The following is an 18565-nucleotide window of genomic DNA, read 5'->3' as shown; positions in this document are numbered from 1 at the left end:
GATTTCAAATATTTTTTATAATGATAGAGTGAATCCTAGGCCCTCTATAATTACGCACAAAAGGTCGTGCCGCCTTAAGGAATTTTTGGTTGTGTTTATTGTGTGTGTGTGTGGGGGGGGGGGCGTGTGTGTGGGGGGAGGGGGGGTCGGGGTTGGTTTGCGCATGCTCTACGCAATGGCTGTGGAAGCTCTGATAGCCCCGTCAGACCGCAACTTCTACGATTCTATCGAGCTTGTTACTGCATTGATCTTTTGTGCACTGAAAGGCCAATTTTACCATAGGCAAGGCTGGGGCACTTCCATATATTGGTACGCGTCCTTTAGAGGCAAAAAAGTGACAACAATTGAACATGTTATAGGTTTAAGTAAGTTGTGTTCACCTCTATATCCTAAATAAAGACAAATGTGGCAAAATAAGTAGTCGATGCCTGTACTCTTTAGTTCTGATTTAAGACCTTATTTGTTGAAACTGGTTGAGAATTAAAGAAACGGTGATCCAAAACCTAATGAAGATATGAAATAAAAACTTTTGTGTTCGAAACAATGAAAGCACGACGCTAGTTTATCGTTTTAATCAATGAAACCACGGCGCTAGTTCTCTTGTTTACAAAAATGCTTTCTGTACAAATCAATAGGGCATGCAATGTGGCAAACTGCAACTTTTAAATTGGCATCTTCCTTGGGTTATTGGATTGTCGTGTCAATGTCAACGAATGAGGTCTTAAATTCGAGCTAAAAGATGCAGCTATTGGTTGTTGGTCCCAATTATGACATATCTGCCTTTGTTTAGGATATACATTGGGTGAACGTAACTGTATTGTGACAAAACAATTAAACTTTTCGGTAAATCCCATAATTCCTTGCGGTTAGACCCAAGATGTCGTCATTTGACGTCACGTCGACTTACAATCCGCCAGCGGCGGCGAAACCTGACTAAACTAGTTTCCTTCATATAGTTTTATCGATACTTTGGTTTCACCCTTAGGTACCATGGCAACAATCCATGAGCGGGCATTTAAGTACTGAACAGGTGGTGGCCGCATTGCATTCTCTAAATTCAGTAAATTTTCATCGTCAACCATGTAATTGAATGGGATTATTTTGAAATTTTAAAACGCTTGAAATATCACAAACAAATAGGCCTATGTTGATAAATAATATAAATACAAGCTAAAACCGTTATGGGGTTCGATAATGAACCCCACAAAACTAACCGACTATATTGGAAAATGCCATACGGCCGGGCGATTTCACAAGTTGCCGGCTCAATCATGTCATCCGCCGCCTGGTACTGAAGAGGCTAATAAGAAATAGAACAGGAAAATATTTTCCTCAGATACGGCCTTGAACAAACATGATAACATACTGTTTATGAGCTGAAGAGATTGAAGACATAAATGTGTCTGCAATTTCCTGGCCTCTGGCATCATCGTTAAGGAAATTAAATGTATAGTTTAAAATCTGTTATTGACATTTAGATATAGCTTATTGATAATTTATTTTTGTATGAGACAGTGTCACTGGCATCTCCTTAACGTTGATTAATTGGCAAGAGGGACACTATCCTTGACGACGAGTCATAAAATAAAAATAAATAAAGTTTGTCCCGAAAAGAACAGACTTCGAAGATGTGGTTCTAAAATCTTAAACTGTATCGGTTTTTATGGAAACATTAGAGCAATAAAATATCGCTATATGGCTCAATATTAATGTATATCAAGTAAAAATTCTAATTTGGTCATTTTTTGGAAATAAGGCCCTTCACAATTAATTCTTAGTTTCCTGTTTCAAGTTTGAAAATAAAGGACGAGGCGACTTTTAATTATTAATTATCTATTAATTATTAATTATCTATTACTTTCTTTATTTTGAAAATGTGGTCGTGACTATTTACAACAGTCCATTTGGTCATTTTGACTAAGACTACGGATTTAATTATTTTACCTTTATAATTGATTTTTTACATTAATATTATAAGGAACCTACAATGTTCTTGTTTTATAGTCATAATCAAAGTTGAGATGATCAAAAACAGATATTAGCAAATAAAAGTAATTAAAAAGTCAATTAAAAGATGAAAATACCTAAATAAAAATAAAATAATTAAATATTTTTCCATTCTTGATTTTGGACGCGCGAGGGAAACAGGAAACTAAGGATCAATTGTAATTGGCCTAAGGGACAAGCCCATGTTTTTAGGGTGTTTTCGTAACAATCAAGGCCAAATATTTTTTGAATCTTTATCAAAAATCAATTATCAAAATCAACATAAGATATTAAAATTATGAGTAAACTCTTAGATCTGCATGGTCTTACTAGGGAGATTAGTCCTACGGAGAAGTAACTTTGATATTTACATACCTAATTCTATAGTATTGTAGATGTGTTGTTGTTTCAGCCCTCTTTACAACATAACCCAAGAAAAACATGACCTACAAAAGTATATTCTTCTACACGCTCGCTATGAAATGATCAATGCAATTTTTGCAAAAGCGCACTACCATTCGCAAGATGCTGTGAACTACCAAATCACAACAGTTTAAAATAGTTGCTAACCTTAAGGGCAAATACATGAAGCTAATATTAGATGGCTGCAGTTTAATTTTTGTTTTTGGATTTTGTTAGGAATAAAGGCGGAAAAATGTGATCCCTCCCTAATCTAACCTCTATAGTGATAACTTGTTTTGTGCATATCAGGGGGGGCCGGCCAAGATTGGCTGAATTTTGACGTTGTCATTGGTTTTACACGTAAACACAAAAATGTCTCAAATTATTCCAAAACTGTACGTATGTTATTAAGCACTATTTTATCAGTCTAAATCCGTTGAGGTTCGCCAGTGAACCTCATTGTAAGTACTGTTTTTTGAATGTTTTGTATGAATAACGCACGGTATGTTTATGATATATACCTAAAATTTCCCCCATTGTGTATCACGGTTCGCTTGGTCTAATGGTAACGGGTCTCGCCTGCGGTGCATAGGGTCCCGAGATCGAGTCCCGCTTTTTTTTTTTTTTTCACATTTATTTTGAATCCAAAAATATTTATTTTTATGTGAAAATTTATACATTCACTGAGAAATATATTTTGTGCATTTTTTTTCTGTAACGGGGCCAATAGAGCTAAAAACACAACTCAGCACGGGGCTTCCAATGTCCAGGCAGTGTTGCCGTCATATTGTCTGTTTTGTTTACGATATTGGCTGTTGCCACAGTGAATAATGTAGTCCACCATCGTCTGGTGCATATGGACATTTGAGTTCTTTGACTTGTTCCAAGTCATTGAATTTTGTGATTGTGATTGTGATTTTAAGAAAACATGAAAAATTGCATGTTTTTAGCTAATTGTTCACATATTAAAAGTACTAAATAAGTTAGTCCCTGTATTTTTCTGGAACCGGAAGTACACATCTACAATCCTTAATTGAAATAATTATTTACGAGTTTCATTCATAGTGTAGGGATTATGATGATAAATTTGAAGATAAATCTGATGTTTAACTCTCTTCACGCGGGTGTCGACTGCAGACGACATGTTTCAAAAATTTCTTAAAAATTCAAAAATTTCAGAAATGTAAATATTCCTGACCATATTTGGAATCAACATGAAAATTGCATTAAAATGAGTACAAACAAGCCTAGTATTGGTTCAGTAGTTCTTAAGATAGCTCTTGATATTTTGAGAAAATATTTCAAAGCTTGAACTTTTTCCGTTGAAGCACATGGATAGCACGCAGAGCATTAAGTTCCATATTAAACTGTTGATATTCCAGATGAAGCAATCATCATATTAGTTAATATCTGCGATGGGGACAGAAAATCATTTCGTGAGATTATTATGGCTTCTCTGTTTTCTCTACACTGTTGGAGCAAGTCATTTCCGAGGTGGTTTTATCACTTGGGCACCAGTATACAATCAACAAAATCAGGTTTGTACTTTAAAAATTTAATTAAAAAACAAACTTCACTCACTACTAAGACGAAAACAAAAATTTGCCCCACTTTGGCTTTAAAAAAATCCGCCTGACCCAAACTGTCATGCGCCCCCTGAAATTCAAATGGTGCGTCCCTAAGCACTTTAGGTATTATTAGAAACATTTTTAACATCACATGATTAAAATCATATGATGTGACAAACTCTCCCCACGCGAGTGGCGACTGCAGACGACAAGTTTCATTTTGTTCAGAATTATACATTTTTATGACCGTATTAAAATGAGTACAAACAAGCCTAGTATTGGTTCAGTAGTTCTTAAGATAGCTCTTGATATTTTAAGAAAATATCTTGGACTTTTTATGTAAAATCCTATGGCTAGCGCGCAGAGCATTAAAGCCATATTATAACATTTCTGTAAAAATAGATTAGTATTTATTTTCCATAAAATGTTAGCTTTTACTGTCATTATATGTCCCTTTTAATTTTGAGCCGAACAAGTGAAGTAAAGCAAAGAAAATTGGAATTTACTACTAGCGCCAATGCGTATTACTCCAGCGGTTGTAATACGGTACGACCCTCTGATGTGGGGGTGTGTGTGTGTATGCGTATGTACTGTGTTATGTGTTATGAACATCGCATACGTGTTCGACTAATATTTCCATCGTAATAATAAAACGACGGTTCCTGCGTTTTATCTAAAATCTCGGATTTTGACAAAACCACAGCACCTAAAGTCTTGATTTTTGCAGAGTATCTTTGTTTACTAAAGTACATTACAATGTAAAAACCAGAATTTAAAACTTTTTTTTTTTTTCTCCTCAGCAAATGTTATAATATGTCTTTAAAACAATAATGTGTGATTTGCATAAAGAATAGATTCCTATTTAAATGTTTGTTTTCACTGATCACATGATCCCCTTTTAATTTCGAGCCAAACAAATGAGGTATAACGTAGAAAATTGCGATTTCATTCCAGCGTCTACATTGCGTGTACTACGCTCGCCGATCGTAACATGTTATACTGCACGGAGCATCGCGCTAGACGTGTGTACACATAAGCTGACATCCACGGGAGATGTTAGAAAGCAGTCGATCGATGAACTCTGAATAAAACCGGGTCGACCCGGTTTTAATATAAAAAGTTGAATTTTACTGCTATTACAGCACTTCAGGCTTAGTCTTTTACGTCATGTACGTGGTATTTTAGTACACCACTGGGCATTATAATTATGCAAAAAGTAGAAATCCGGGTAAAATTGAGTGCGTCGCTGTGAAGCAAATCACACATTATGGCTTTAATATAAAGTCTGCACAAAAAGTAACGCAGCTGTTATAAATACGCCTATAGCTTCAGAACTAATAATTGTTTGCACAATATTTCAACATAGAGAGAAGGATGATTTATTTACGCGCATTTTGATATCCCATTTGTCAAATGTCGTTCAACATTAACAACGCAGTAGTGCTTTTAAATAAAAATACCCGAATTTAAAAGTTGCAGTTTACGGCGAACAATGGTTATTATGCCAGCACTGCAGCACGTAAAGCACGCCATTATCTTCGCACTTACTTCAAATCGATGCAAATAGCTGCAACTTTAAATTTGGGTATCTTTGTTTCAAAACACTGCTGTATTGTTAATATTAAACAACACTGGACAAATTGGGTATCGAAATGCGCGTAAATATATATTTCTTATTTTATCTTAAAATATTGTATAAGTTTTGAAGCTATTGGCGTATTTATAACAGCTCATGAGCTGCGTTACTTCTTGTGCAGACTTTAGACTGATGCCCGGAAAACTGATAGTATCGATCACAACCTGACAGCTCATTTATATAGCTACTCACGTAGTTTATGTTTCAGGCAATTGTGAACTTCCGTGATTTCTTTCTTTCGTCAGATAACAGTCACGTGGCGATTTGCCTGGAATCGAGCCAGTGTACCTTGCGATCAGACAACCATTGACAATAACGGCCTCATAGGAGAACATACGATATGCGATATGAATACCGGTACTTGTTTTGATGCTAAGACATATTGCAATGATTTCGATGTGGTTGATAATTGGTCTGGTGGGACATTTACAACAACGTTCACTGCAACATCCACGTCATTTGTGTTACAGTAGGTGTTTTATCGTGAAAGCCTTTTCGCTGCCATATTAATGTTGTTGAGTGTTAACGCTTAGATAAGCAGTTACTGATTCAAGATTCTTATTCAGTGGGAGTGGACTAGTTCGGAGATAATATACTGAACCTAATTAATAACATAATCTAATTGGACAGTCGCATGATTTCAGGTGTTGTATATCAGACCGTGGATTAGATTCAATACTTTGAGGCCGGTTCAATATTTTATAAGAAAATAATTTCCAATATTTAGAGTAGTGAACCTCCCTGTCGTCTATGACACGGTAGAGGAAGGATAGTAAAATAAAAATTTCAAGACGCATAACTCAAGTTGCAGGTGAATTCTATAATAGAAAAAGGCAGACTTTTGACCCTGTCAGGTGTTTTAGTTAACATTACACACACTAATATGGCTATTAATCTGGGAATGTTGAAACTTACCGAATAATTCCCTTTATCAAGACTTGACGGACACAGGTAAGTGTAATTTCTGCATCAGAACTTTGTCTACTGAGTTTACTATACCGATCCTGATGAAAATGTTTGTTTCTGAAGGCCAACACTAAGGTAACCCTATTCTGAAATGTGCTTTGATTTTTCTTTACACCCCAAGATATACTAGTAATGCTTGGATTCCATTAGATAATGGCGGTAACGGTGTTTGGGATCTAAGATCTTATGTGAACCTTACTCCAAGGCCTTTTGGAAGACACATAAACACATCACCTACGACCAGTATCGCACCTGTAGTCAATGTACCTCCTGGTACAACAAAAACCATAGTTATACCAAGTAAGCAAATTTCCTTGATTGGCTTGACAACTGATGAGCAAATAAAGAAAATATGGCGAAAAGTAATGATATAAGATGCGATATAAGAATACAAAGTCATAGTAGAAAACAATTAATACATAAATAAAGAACATAGAGGTTTGATGAACCCCAGAACTCAAAAACAATTCTGGCAACATCCACCTTTTTGCTTCTAATTTTAATTAGCTGCAGATACAGACGGTGATTACATCAGGTGTCGATGGGCTACGGGAGAAAGTGGCAGTGTGAGTCAGCCGTCGACAAGTGTATTAAGTCTAGATCCGGTAGGTGGTAAATCTACGTTACAGCTACCTTAAACAAATTGGCAGTTTTTTGCCACCCCACTGTCAGGTGAACTCATAAATAGGTTGTCATATAGCCACAGGGCAATGCATGATTCGAATGGGTTGATGAGTTACATAAATAATTATAACCTTGTACAATCTGCAGGCAATGTTTGCCTGAATTATTTCTTAACGTCGATAATTTGGCTGAAAATTTGGCTCAAATTAGCCCGTGATGTAAAATTAGCCTGTGATGCAATGTATCTTAAAATGGATTTGGCTTGTGATTTGTCGCCCAGATCTCTTAAAGATTTAAATCCTCTGGGCATTTTCTATTGCCACTAACTACAGTTGTGGAGTTTGCTGCGCTTTGTGTTGATGTGAAAGTTAAACTTTCACTTGGTGCATGGAAGTATGTCTCGTACTTCCATGCTTGGTGCTTGCGGTTAGATTGGATTTATAACAAATAGATGGCGAGTATAATTGACAGTGTGTGTGTTAGGGACAAAGTCACTATCAATAAGCTGGTAGATCCTCACATCAGAATTATTCAATAAGTGAACAATCATTATAATGATTATAATTATGCCAAGATTATTTTGCCTTCAATAACATACGTATCGTTTCTTTACTGTCACATATAGTCTACCCATGATGATGATTGATCATTGATTAATGACAAATCAATTTGACGTGCGCACTTATGCAACACGGATCAATGAACTGCTAGAATAACATTCTTTTTTGAAAATAGTATTATTACCTTAACCCTAGTACTACGGAGTTGCAAAAAGTAAGTTCTAGTATAACTACTGGATGACTACGAACATTTAATAATAATAATCTATAATTAACCAACAGACAAATCACTTTTTTATTTGCAGCTCACTTGTACTATAACCTTTACATCATCTGGCACCATTTCCATTTGGGGTGTTGCAATATATATTGAAGATTTCCTTACAAGTACCTCAACAACATCTCTGAGTACAGTTCCGCTGCAGTTTTTAATTCAGGTTAAAGCGTTACCGCCTGGATGTACAACTACAAAGCCTACGCTGATCGCACCCTCTCCATCCCGCGGGTCTCAGATTGCGATAGATGCAGAATCATTGTTTACATTAGATATACACGGGATGCCAACTGCAGCAAATAAACCGTGAGTTGTAATCTCTTTCAGCTCGGCTTCTCATTTTCTCTTCCGCTTCCATGTTTCTTCTCTTTTTCTTCTTCATAGGCTACAGGGACAATACGTTCATTCTTGTTGGCTCTGATTACCACTGAGTGCCAAAAAATGGCTGAGGTCATGTCAAGGTCATCCGAGTATAGATATGGATTGTGATCAACATCAAGTACCATTAATAGTCAAGGTCATGTCAAGGTCATCTGAGTATAGGTCGTTGGATAGTTGTCATCAAACTTGGTGGTTGTGATCACTATCGAGTGCCGCAAATAGTCAAGGTCATCCGAGTGACTGTATCAAAATGATTGGTATCCATCAGTTTTGATGGCTATTGTATAAAGCCTGCTTCTTCCAAATGCAATATGTGGTCTTCTCGAAATGACCACCATTTATAGTTATTGGACTGTTCATGACATTAATCAACAAATTATGTAGATCCTATGTTGCATTTTGGCAGTCATATTAATATAACTGGAAATTGATGGGTACCTCTCATTTTGATACTGTCTGTAGGTTGTTGGATTGTTATCAAACTTGGTGGATATGATCACCATCGAGCGCTAAAAATGATCAAGGTCATGTCAAGGTCATCCGAGTATAAATAGTTGGATTGTCATCAAGCTTGGTGGATGTGATCACCATCGAGTGCCAAAAATAGTTAAGGTCATGTCAAAGTCATTCTAGTATAGGTTGTTGGATTGTCATCAAACTTGGTGGATGTGATCACCATCGAATGCCGGAAATAGTCAAGGTTATCCTCCAAATTCAAATTCATATTGAAATTAAAACACGCATTAAAACTTAGTTTTACTTTTCACATATTTTCTTCTTTCATCAGGATTACCAATTTTGCGACGATATCACCAAGAGGGGTGACTAGATCAAGTCTTAAGTCCGGACAAGGAAGCACCAAGTACATTTCTATTAATTGGACCCCAGAATTGTCTCAAGAAGGACCCAATATTTTCTGCTTTTCTGTGTCTGATGAGTGGTAAGAAGGAGCATCAAGTTGCCTCATTAACATAAAAAAATGCCTTCTCAAGCAAGTCAGTAATAGGGACGTGTCAATCACAAAAAGGAATTTCAGCATAAAAATTATGTCCAGGGGTAGAATATAAAATAAAGTGACCTTCAAGGAACAAAGAAATTATATTAAGAACTGAAACACGTGATAGAGTCAATACATTATATTTTTCGGGGCAATATCCTTGTACTATTCTGAAAATTTATGTCAGCTTATTTAAATGTGGATGTCGTACTATCACTAATATTGACATTTATTCTGCTAAAGGCAGCCCGTCACAAAATATGAATTTTGCATTATTTAATAAAGAAATGAAAATACGGAATCGCAATATTAACATAAAGATCTACAATAGAGCAAATAGCAATTACCTCAACCCCCACCCAAAAAACCCCAACAACCAATAATCGAATTTATTATTTTTTAAATTGCCTAGCCAATCGAGTGAGCAATGGTGTGTGACCTTGCTGGTACAAGGTAAGTTATAAGCTATTTAAAATGTCACGTATTATTAGTATTATTGGAAAGAGGTTATTTTGAACGAAAACATTAAAAAATTATTATCTGAAATAATTATCAGTGTCCTATGAGTTACAAAAGTCTCGTAGTATAATTCTACTGGTATTGTGCTGAGATTGGGCTCACCCTCCTGGTCAATTTTTTATGCATGGTGCTTTTTAAAATTAAAATGACCCATGCAGGGGAAATTTGTGTGCACTACTAAATAAATTTGTAAAAGTTTTAGTTCATTCCACGGACCTTCTGAAGATTCGCGAATTAATAGCATCACGATATTGGTTGCCAGTTTGTTGTCGCACTGAAATTAGTTTTATTTTCACCTTGTAAACTGAAAGGGAAATCTTAAGACTTTTCTATTTTAAGAACTTTGTTGTAAACGCTATGGTACCTTGTGAATAGCGTCCTAAATACCTGTTTGTTGTTGTTGTTGTTGTATTCAATGAATCTGACATTTATTAATGCACAATATTGGTTCTTTTATGTTACAGTGTCTTGTGATCCTGAATGCATCAATGGTGGCGGTTGTGTGCTGCCTAATCAATGTGATTGTTTGGTTGGATACTCGGGAGATTACTGTCAGACAGGTTTGTTGTCATAGTTACATCAAATAGACATTTCAATAAATCAATCAATCAATTAATCAATCAATCAATCAATCAATCAATCAATCAATCAATCAATCAATCAAGTAATCAAGCAATAAAAAAAAATAAATAAATAAATTAATAAATAAATAAATTAATAAATTAATAAATAAATAAATAAATAAATAAATAAATAAATAAATAAATAAATAAATAAATAAATAAATAAATAAATAAACATGTAAATAATTACATACTTAAGTATTGCCAATTCCAGTCGTATGTGACCCAAATTGTCTGAACGGAGGAGAATGTATTGAACCAAATGAATGTGATTGTACATCGAACTATACAGGGCCAATATGCGAACAAGGTATTTATTTATCTTTCTATTAAACATTAATAACCAACCATGTAAAGTATTTGTAGAACTGTTGATAAATGTTGCTAATTCACTTTTCACGGCCGTTGCTGTGCCAATTCCAAGCAAAAATGAAATAGCTGGTTTGGTAATTACCATATACTGGCTTTTACTTTCTGAGGAATAAAAACCCATTTGCTGTGTCGTTTGCTTACCGTAGACTGATAACAAAACCCCTCAAATCTACTTTGTATTATAATTATAGATTATTATAGATTAAATTATTGACTGTCAACAATTTAGCTTATTTGTTCAATAGTTCCAAAAATAATACCAATACTCACCCCATGAGAACGTTTAATTTGTCCAAAATGTAGCCAAAATACGCGACTTTATTTAGAATCCGTGATTCGTTTCCATTTATTATCTTTTGTTGTCATGAGTGAATAATTACGAAATTACAGTATTTCACTTAATGTATTTCTGCGACTTAACAGACTTAACTATAAGTCAATTCCAGTTACATTACACAAATGGACTAGCTTAATGATAATAATGTTCAAATAGGTAAGATTTGCTAAATATTTCATAAAGCTTTATTGAACATTTAACTCCAATTTACAGCAATATGTTTTCCGGATTGTAGAAATGACGGAGTATGCAGCGCACCTGACATATGTGATTGTACAAGTGACTACATAGGCGATATTTGTGAGATTCGTAATGCCCGTAAGTATATCCACTCCATTCATATGGAAAACATGATAATATTAAGCATTATTTTATAAGACAAATACCAAAAATACCAAAAACTCAATTTTAAGTCTAGTTTATTGGCGCGATTGTAACAAATGATGAATTTCAGACGATGGTGGACTACATTATTCAATGTGACAACAGCCAAAAGCGTAAACAAAACAGACAATATGACGGCAACACTGCCTGCACGATGGACGCAATTATTTTTTCCCGGAGCCAAGATCCGTTCTTAGCTCTATTGGCCGGGTGGCCCCATTAAAAAAAAAAAATGCACAAAATATATTTCCCAGTGCAATATATACATTTTCACATGAAAATAAATAATTTTAAATTCAAAGAAAAAAGAAGAAGAACATTTTTTTTTCATCGCCGGGGATGGGAATCGATCTCGGGACCCTTTGCGTGAGCGGCGAGATCCGTAACCACTACATCACGTATATGGCAAGCCAAGGGGGCCAAAAGCGTGGAACAGCTACGCGTAGCTTCTTTCTCGTTACGAGCAGCTGTTTGACCAATCAAAATAGTCAAATTTAATCACGTGGTTGGGTCGTTAGCTGCGCGTAGTATAGTTATAGGTATCCTCTTTCATAATTATTATCTTGTAATTAATTTACGGAATTAGCATAGATAACGAACGGGTAAAGGAGGCCAAATCACAGCACGTGTCAAGAGAACATGTTGCTAATGCCTGGCAAAAATGACACAAAGCATATTTATTTAGTGTTTCCAAGTTTACACCGTGTTTAATAGCAAGTAACTTTATACTCGGGCTGTATTAGCGGTGCAGGGGATATGAAGGTCAAACAACAACAACTACTGATGTAAAGCGCTGTGTAAAGATATTGATTGCAGGGAAAGCGATATCACATGCCACTGTGTAAATATGGAGAGAGTAAAATGGGTCATCAATTTTTTCGGAACGGGGGGGGGGGGTCCTAAATTTACAAAAAGTCGGCGTCAATAAATTGCGGCCCTCACTATTTCGGCATCAAAATGTTATGACCCCCGACACCCACCACCGATACACCGTACCCCTAGACAGGCTAAAATTGTATTGAAATCAGTCTTTTGAATACAATAAACACACTATCTGTAGTCATCTTGTGACTCCTACATTTTGTCATTATCAATTTATGACCCCCTCCCCTTATTTTTCTTTCCAAAAAGTATGACCCCCTATATTTGGGATCCCTTCCGAAGAAAATGATAGCCCCTAAATATAGAACAATCATCATTCTGTTCAGATATTACTTTAATAGCACCTATACCATTTTTGCTGATATACTACAGATATTTTCATTTACAAAATTAACAACGTAATATTTGTGAGAGAGGATGTTTACATCAGCTCCACGTGTTTAAAACCGCGAATCTGATTGGTTAATAAGCTGCACGTAACGAGAAAGAAGCTGCGCGTAGCTAGTCCCACGTTCTGAGCCGCTTAGCTTGCCATACACGTAAACTCATTGATACACGTAGGGGAAATTTTCAGTATATATCGTAACATATCGTGCGTTATTCATACAAAAAAAAAAAAAAAAACAGTACTTACAATGAGGTTCACTGGCGAACCTCAACGGATTTAGACTGATAAAATAGTGCTTAATAACATACGTACAGTTTTGGAATAATTTGAGACATTTTTGTGTTTACGTGTAAAACCAATGACAACGTCAAAATTGAGCCAATCTTGGCCGGCCCCCCCTGATGAATTTGATAATATTAACCATTCAATTCTATCACTGTGTTTTTCTTTCGGAAGATTCGTTAGTAATCGAGCAATATAATTTTTGAGAAATTAACTTAATTATGATATATACAAAATGAAAGATGAGATCAGATCCTTAGACATGAATAACGATAATTCATTGGTTAATAGCCAGATAATATGATTCTGTATCGTTGAGTTTTTATCACCGTACATTATTATATAGCCCTATTATTCAGCTCTAAATCAGCACATGCAATCAACAGGTATGAATACACGCGGTGTATTGTAACCGTGCTGATTGCGTATGCGGAGGAGACGGCACTTACACGCTACATCGCGTCTCGTGCTAACTGTGCGTCGAGCGTTGGCAATGGCGCGCCGTATTACATGGCCTTGGCAGTAGACGAATTACTGAAAATTTTAAATGCATGCAGGGAGATTTTGGAGTATAAGTTGATTATTTTAGGATTGAGGTGTTATTTATTGACTACTTGTTTATCTTAAATTCATGTCATCAAAAATTTACATTGTTTAGTAAAAAATAAAGGTGAATAATTCATGATATATGCAGTCAGCGCTATACATCTACATCTACAGGAATACTGGAACAGAACCCTCCAATGGGGTTGTATGGTGCATGGTGTAAAGATACAAGTGCAATCAAAAGGCAAAGTAATACAGATGAGCCACTGAAAAGTTCATGATTAACATTGCCTGAAGTAAACTTTTGTAACAGAGAAATGTATTTATCACTTAAAATGCAATAAACGCTGCCAAATTCAAGGTGCATTATCATGAAAACAATCGCGGCGATAAGTAATTGGAAGAATGCCATTAAGAAACAAATTAGACACCAAGCATGTCCGACTGGATACACATAATCTGACCTTGGTGAAAATTTTACACGGTTGTCAATCTGTACATACTCGTATTTAAAGAAAAGAAGATGAAGAATACATTATCACTACTTGTTGGATTCACATTCAGGAATATCTGACTCGTTTTAATAACATTTCCAGTCAAGCGTAAACAATCCAATTAGTCACGTTTGAAGTCAATGAAAATAATGTTTTGTGGAGAAAAATCTCATTAATTTTAACCTTTTCCACCTTTTAATAGCTTCTGTCAATTTCGATAATGCGATATACAGTATTGATGAAGCGAATGGTACTTTAATAATGATGCTAACAAATTCTGGTCCAATGCCAGGAACTGTATGTGAGTATGGATTTGTTTATTTAATCATCTTTATTTACCAAAAAAAGAAGAACATGTAACCCCAAGATCAACTGAGATCCATACCGATCTCAGGCAAGGGTAAACACATTACAAACAGCAAATATGCACATAAACAATGAGGAAATACAAATTTAAAAGTAATGTAAAAATTATTTCAGTAAAACAATATGGAAATAAAGAAATATCTTGAAAAAATAACATATTTGTTTTTTCTTCTGCCTCTACTTATAACATTCCGAGATAAAACTTTAAAATAATCTACTTAAATAGTACTCCAGACAATTGACCAATCTGCAACGGAAAACGAAGATTACGTTCCCATTAACAACGAAACTATTAATTTCGACGCTTACCAATCTAAGGAAGCTTCCATTACTATCCTGGATGACAACCGAGTGGAAGAAGATGAGGACTTATTTGTAGAGATAACCGGTGCTGCTGTGGGAGAAGGAATCGACGTTGTTAACGTCACGATCGTTGATGATGACCGTAAGAACACATAAAAGAAAGTTATCGTTCAGTCCCTTTCACTATTCACTTAATATGGGCAACGCAACTTGTAGTGTAGACTAGCATTTGTTGAATTCATTAGCAAAAGCTCAGTCACAACAGTTTGAACAATGACATCCACACTCTTAACGCGGTGACATCCCGCTATCTCTAAGGACCGCTATCTCTAAAGTTCGCTATCTCTAAGGGTCGCTATCACTAACGTGTAAAGTCTATGGAGATCAGAATCCCGCTATCTCTAATAGAGAAAAGGGTTCGCTATACCTAAAAAAAGGTCCGCTACTTCTAAGGTACGATATCACTAATTTAGAATAAGGTTCGCTAGTTCTAAGGTTCGATATCACTAATTTTAAATAAGGTTCGCTATCACTAATTTTAAATAAGGTTCGCTATCACTAATTTTGAACAAGGTCCGCTATCACTAATTTATTGAAGGTTCGCTATCTCTAAGGTTCGTTATCACTAATTGCAATAAAGGTCCGCTATACCTAATGTTCGCTATCACTAATTTTGTTTAGGGTTCGCTATCCCTAATTAATTAAGGTTCGCTATCTCTAAGGTTCGCTATCACTAATTTTGATTAGTGCGCTATATCTAAGGTTCGTTATCACTAATCTTAAATAAGGTCCATTATCTCTAATTTTAAATAAGGTCCGCTATCTCTAATTTTAAAAAGGTCCGCTATCTCTAATTTCAAATAAGGTCCGATATCTCTAATTTTAAATAAGGTCCGCTATCTATACCTTATTTAAAATTAGAGATAGCGAACCTTATTTAAAATTAGAGATAGTGAACCTTATTTAAAATTAGAGATAGCGAACCTTATTTAAAATTAGAGATAGCGAACCTTATTTAAAATTAGAGATAGCGAACCTTATTATAAATTAGAGATAGTGAACCTTGTTTGAAATTAGAGATAGCGAACCTTATTTGGAATTAGTGATAGCGTTAGGGATACCGGGATTGTTAAAATTAGAGATAGCGGACCGTATTTGAAATTAGAGATAGCGAACCTTATTTAAAATGAGTGATATCGAACCTTAGGAATACCGAACCTTCAATAAATTAGTGATAGCGGACCTTATTTAAAATTAGAGATAGCGAACCTTATTTAAAATGAGTGATATCGAACCTTAGGAATACCGAACCTTTTTCAAAATTAGTGATATCGAACCTTAGGTATAGTGGGCCTTTTTCGTAATTAGTGATAACGAACCTTACGGATAGCGAACCTTAGAGATAGCGGTCCTTAGAGATAGCGAACCGTAACCCTTAAAGCAGGTGGTCAAATCGACCCCGTAAGTAGTCAACTATGCACCTTACTCCTAAATTGTGGTCAAACCTTTGATATGCACCTTACTCCTAAATTGTGGTCAAAACTTTAGGGATAAGGTGCATAGTTGACTACTTATGGGGTCAATTTGACCACTCTGTTTTAAGAGTGCACTTAAGATTTTTTACTGTGACATTATGTATAGCATTAAAATTGCTTTGGAGTTGCTCAACAGTGTCCGTCACCCGTTTAAGATGATTCTACTTTTCTTACGCCAAATGTTAAAATCAAATATCTTTACCGTAATGTAACAGATCAAAATGTGTATACTGATTATTCACTTGTGTTAACATTTATGTCAATGGAAATAAACTAAATAATGGTTTCATTTCTATATTGTCGTCTTATAGCGTCAATAGTATTTGTGGAGGCTCGTACCAACATTATCGAATCTACAGGTACTGTCCAGCTGTATCTAGTTAACAGTGGTTCTGTAACTGGAACTGCATGTAAGTGATAAACTGCAAACAGTACACCTTGCGAAAGTCGCTATTTTAAACCTACTGTACTGTTAATTTATATATTAATGTTACCCCATTATATTAATGTTAGTATGCTGTAAAAGTCACGTGTCATCAATAAATTAAACCCAGTGTTTATAACTCTGGTGCACATTATCAGATGCTTGGTCAATGGTTGATATTGAACAAATAATTGTATTGCTTCAGGAATAGGTTAAATACCACTAATTATGTATTACACGGGTTTCAATGGGAAAATGGCTAATTTCGGGTGGAATTTTCTCATATTCAGAACTCTCACAGTTAAATGCCACTAATATCAGGTGAAACTATATGATTTAGATGCCAAATGATCAAAAAATTCAACATAGGTTGACCTGAGACTTTTCTTGTTTTAACGCACTGAACCGTAAACACCTTAAAATGACAATGCGCCCTCGAAGCTGAAAGTTACAATATGGTAGGGCGAATATTTACTAAAATCCCAAAAATGTCATATATTAAGAGAAAACGTACCATTTTGAAGCATCAAAAACTAAAAAGTACTTTTTTGGCTATATATAACTTGACCAATTTCAGCGATTTTAATGCAGTCTTTTCAGATGTCATGAAAACAAAAATGTATATTGGATTGGAGGTGAATTTGAAAGCGATATAATTGTACATTGGAGACTCAGCCCTATGTATATAGATGCTGGTTCATTTGAATGGTATAAAGGGAGGGCTTGAAACTACTACAATGTGTCCCTGAAAGAACTGTATCGTCGGAAACTTAATTGTTTGGATATTCTTTTATTTCAAAAACGGAGCGGCCAATTGTCAAAATTCAAAAAGTACGTGATAGCTGATATATTCTTCAACCACATCAGCTATTTAGTTATGTCTGGTTTAGGAAATTCTTTTATTTCAAAAACGGAGCGGCCAATTGTCAAAATTCAAAAGTATGTGATAGCTGATATATTCGTCAACCACATCAGCTATTTAGTTATGTCTGGTTTATGCGTTAAACTTAAAATACCCAAAAAAATCAGTTTCCGATGATACAGTTCTTTCAGGGACACCTTGTATTTATCGTTCGTATAGACCTCACTTCATCGGACCTATCTACGACTGAAAATGCAGACTACGAACCAATAAACCACTTAGCGGTGACCGTTGAAGCAGGAGAAACACATTATACTACAATAAATGTTTTAGATGATAATTTGGTCGAATTTGAAGAAAAATTCATGGTAACACTTACTGGCGACGATGTTGGTATTGATGGGTTTAAGATAATGGAGATAATCATTGATGATGATGATGGTAAGCCGTATATCTAAACATGGACGTGAATATTCAGTTTATGGATTATACATAGTCTAAACACATAGAGGTTCATAACATTATAAGGTCTTTTAGTTCAATAGGTTTGGCTTTGAAGTCACGTTAAGTTGCTTAAATTCCTAGCCCACAATTTCTTCTGGAACACAAGCGTCAAAGTTTAACTAATCTGGTAATTTGTGAAGCATTATTTAGCCGTTTCAGTTAAAACATTCTGGTGTTTAAAGAAAAGAACGACTACTTTGCGGCCAATCAATAGAGTAAATAAATCAGTAATTTTAAAATCGTTACTCTTGCGCACACCTGGAGGAAGAGGGCCCCGGTGGAAAGCAGTGCTTTGTTCACTGATCTGGGCTACCCTCTATAAAGATGCCGTTAATAAAAAAATAATAATA

General features: G+C 35.3%; 1 protein-coding gene across 1 annotated transcript in view; it reads left to right on the top strand.

The window, feature by feature from the left end:
• Positions 1-18565, top strand: part of LOC140169225 (uncharacterized) — a 29395-nt gene that overhangs the window by 9138 nt on the left and 1692 nt on the right. Inside the window, exons 2-15 of the mRNA XM_072192482.1 lie at positions 3771-3926; positions 5838-6061; positions 6680-6858; positions 7066-7163; positions 8048-8322; positions 9185-9337; positions 9807-9847; positions 10378-10473; positions 10751-10846; positions 11459-11563; positions 14424-14522; positions 14814-15032; positions 16737-16835; positions 17931-18152. Coding sequence (XP_072048583.1) covers positions 3804-3926; positions 5838-6061; positions 6680-6858; positions 7066-7163; positions 8048-8322; positions 9185-9337; positions 9807-9847; positions 10378-10473; positions 10751-10846; positions 11459-11563; positions 14424-14522; positions 14814-15032; positions 16737-16835; positions 17931-18152 — 2029 coding nt within the window. The 5' untranslated portion in view covers positions 3771-3803. The remainder of the gene's footprint in view (positions 1-3770; positions 3927-5837; positions 6062-6679; positions 6859-7065; positions 7164-8047; positions 8323-9184; positions 9338-9806; positions 9848-10377; positions 10474-10750; positions 10847-11458; positions 11564-14423; positions 14523-14813; positions 15033-16736; positions 16836-17930; positions 18153-18565) is intronic.

This window comes from Amphiura filiformis, chromosome 14 (assembly GCF_039555335.1).
Source record: "Amphiura filiformis chromosome 14, Afil_fr2py, whole genome shotgun sequence".
NCBI classification, from domain to species: domain Eukaryota; kingdom Metazoa; phylum Echinodermata; class Ophiuroidea; order Amphilepidida; family Amphiuridae; genus Amphiura; species Amphiura filiformis.
Note: the sequence above shows the minus strand (reverse complement) of the source record. Positions and strands in the feature narration are given on the sequence as shown.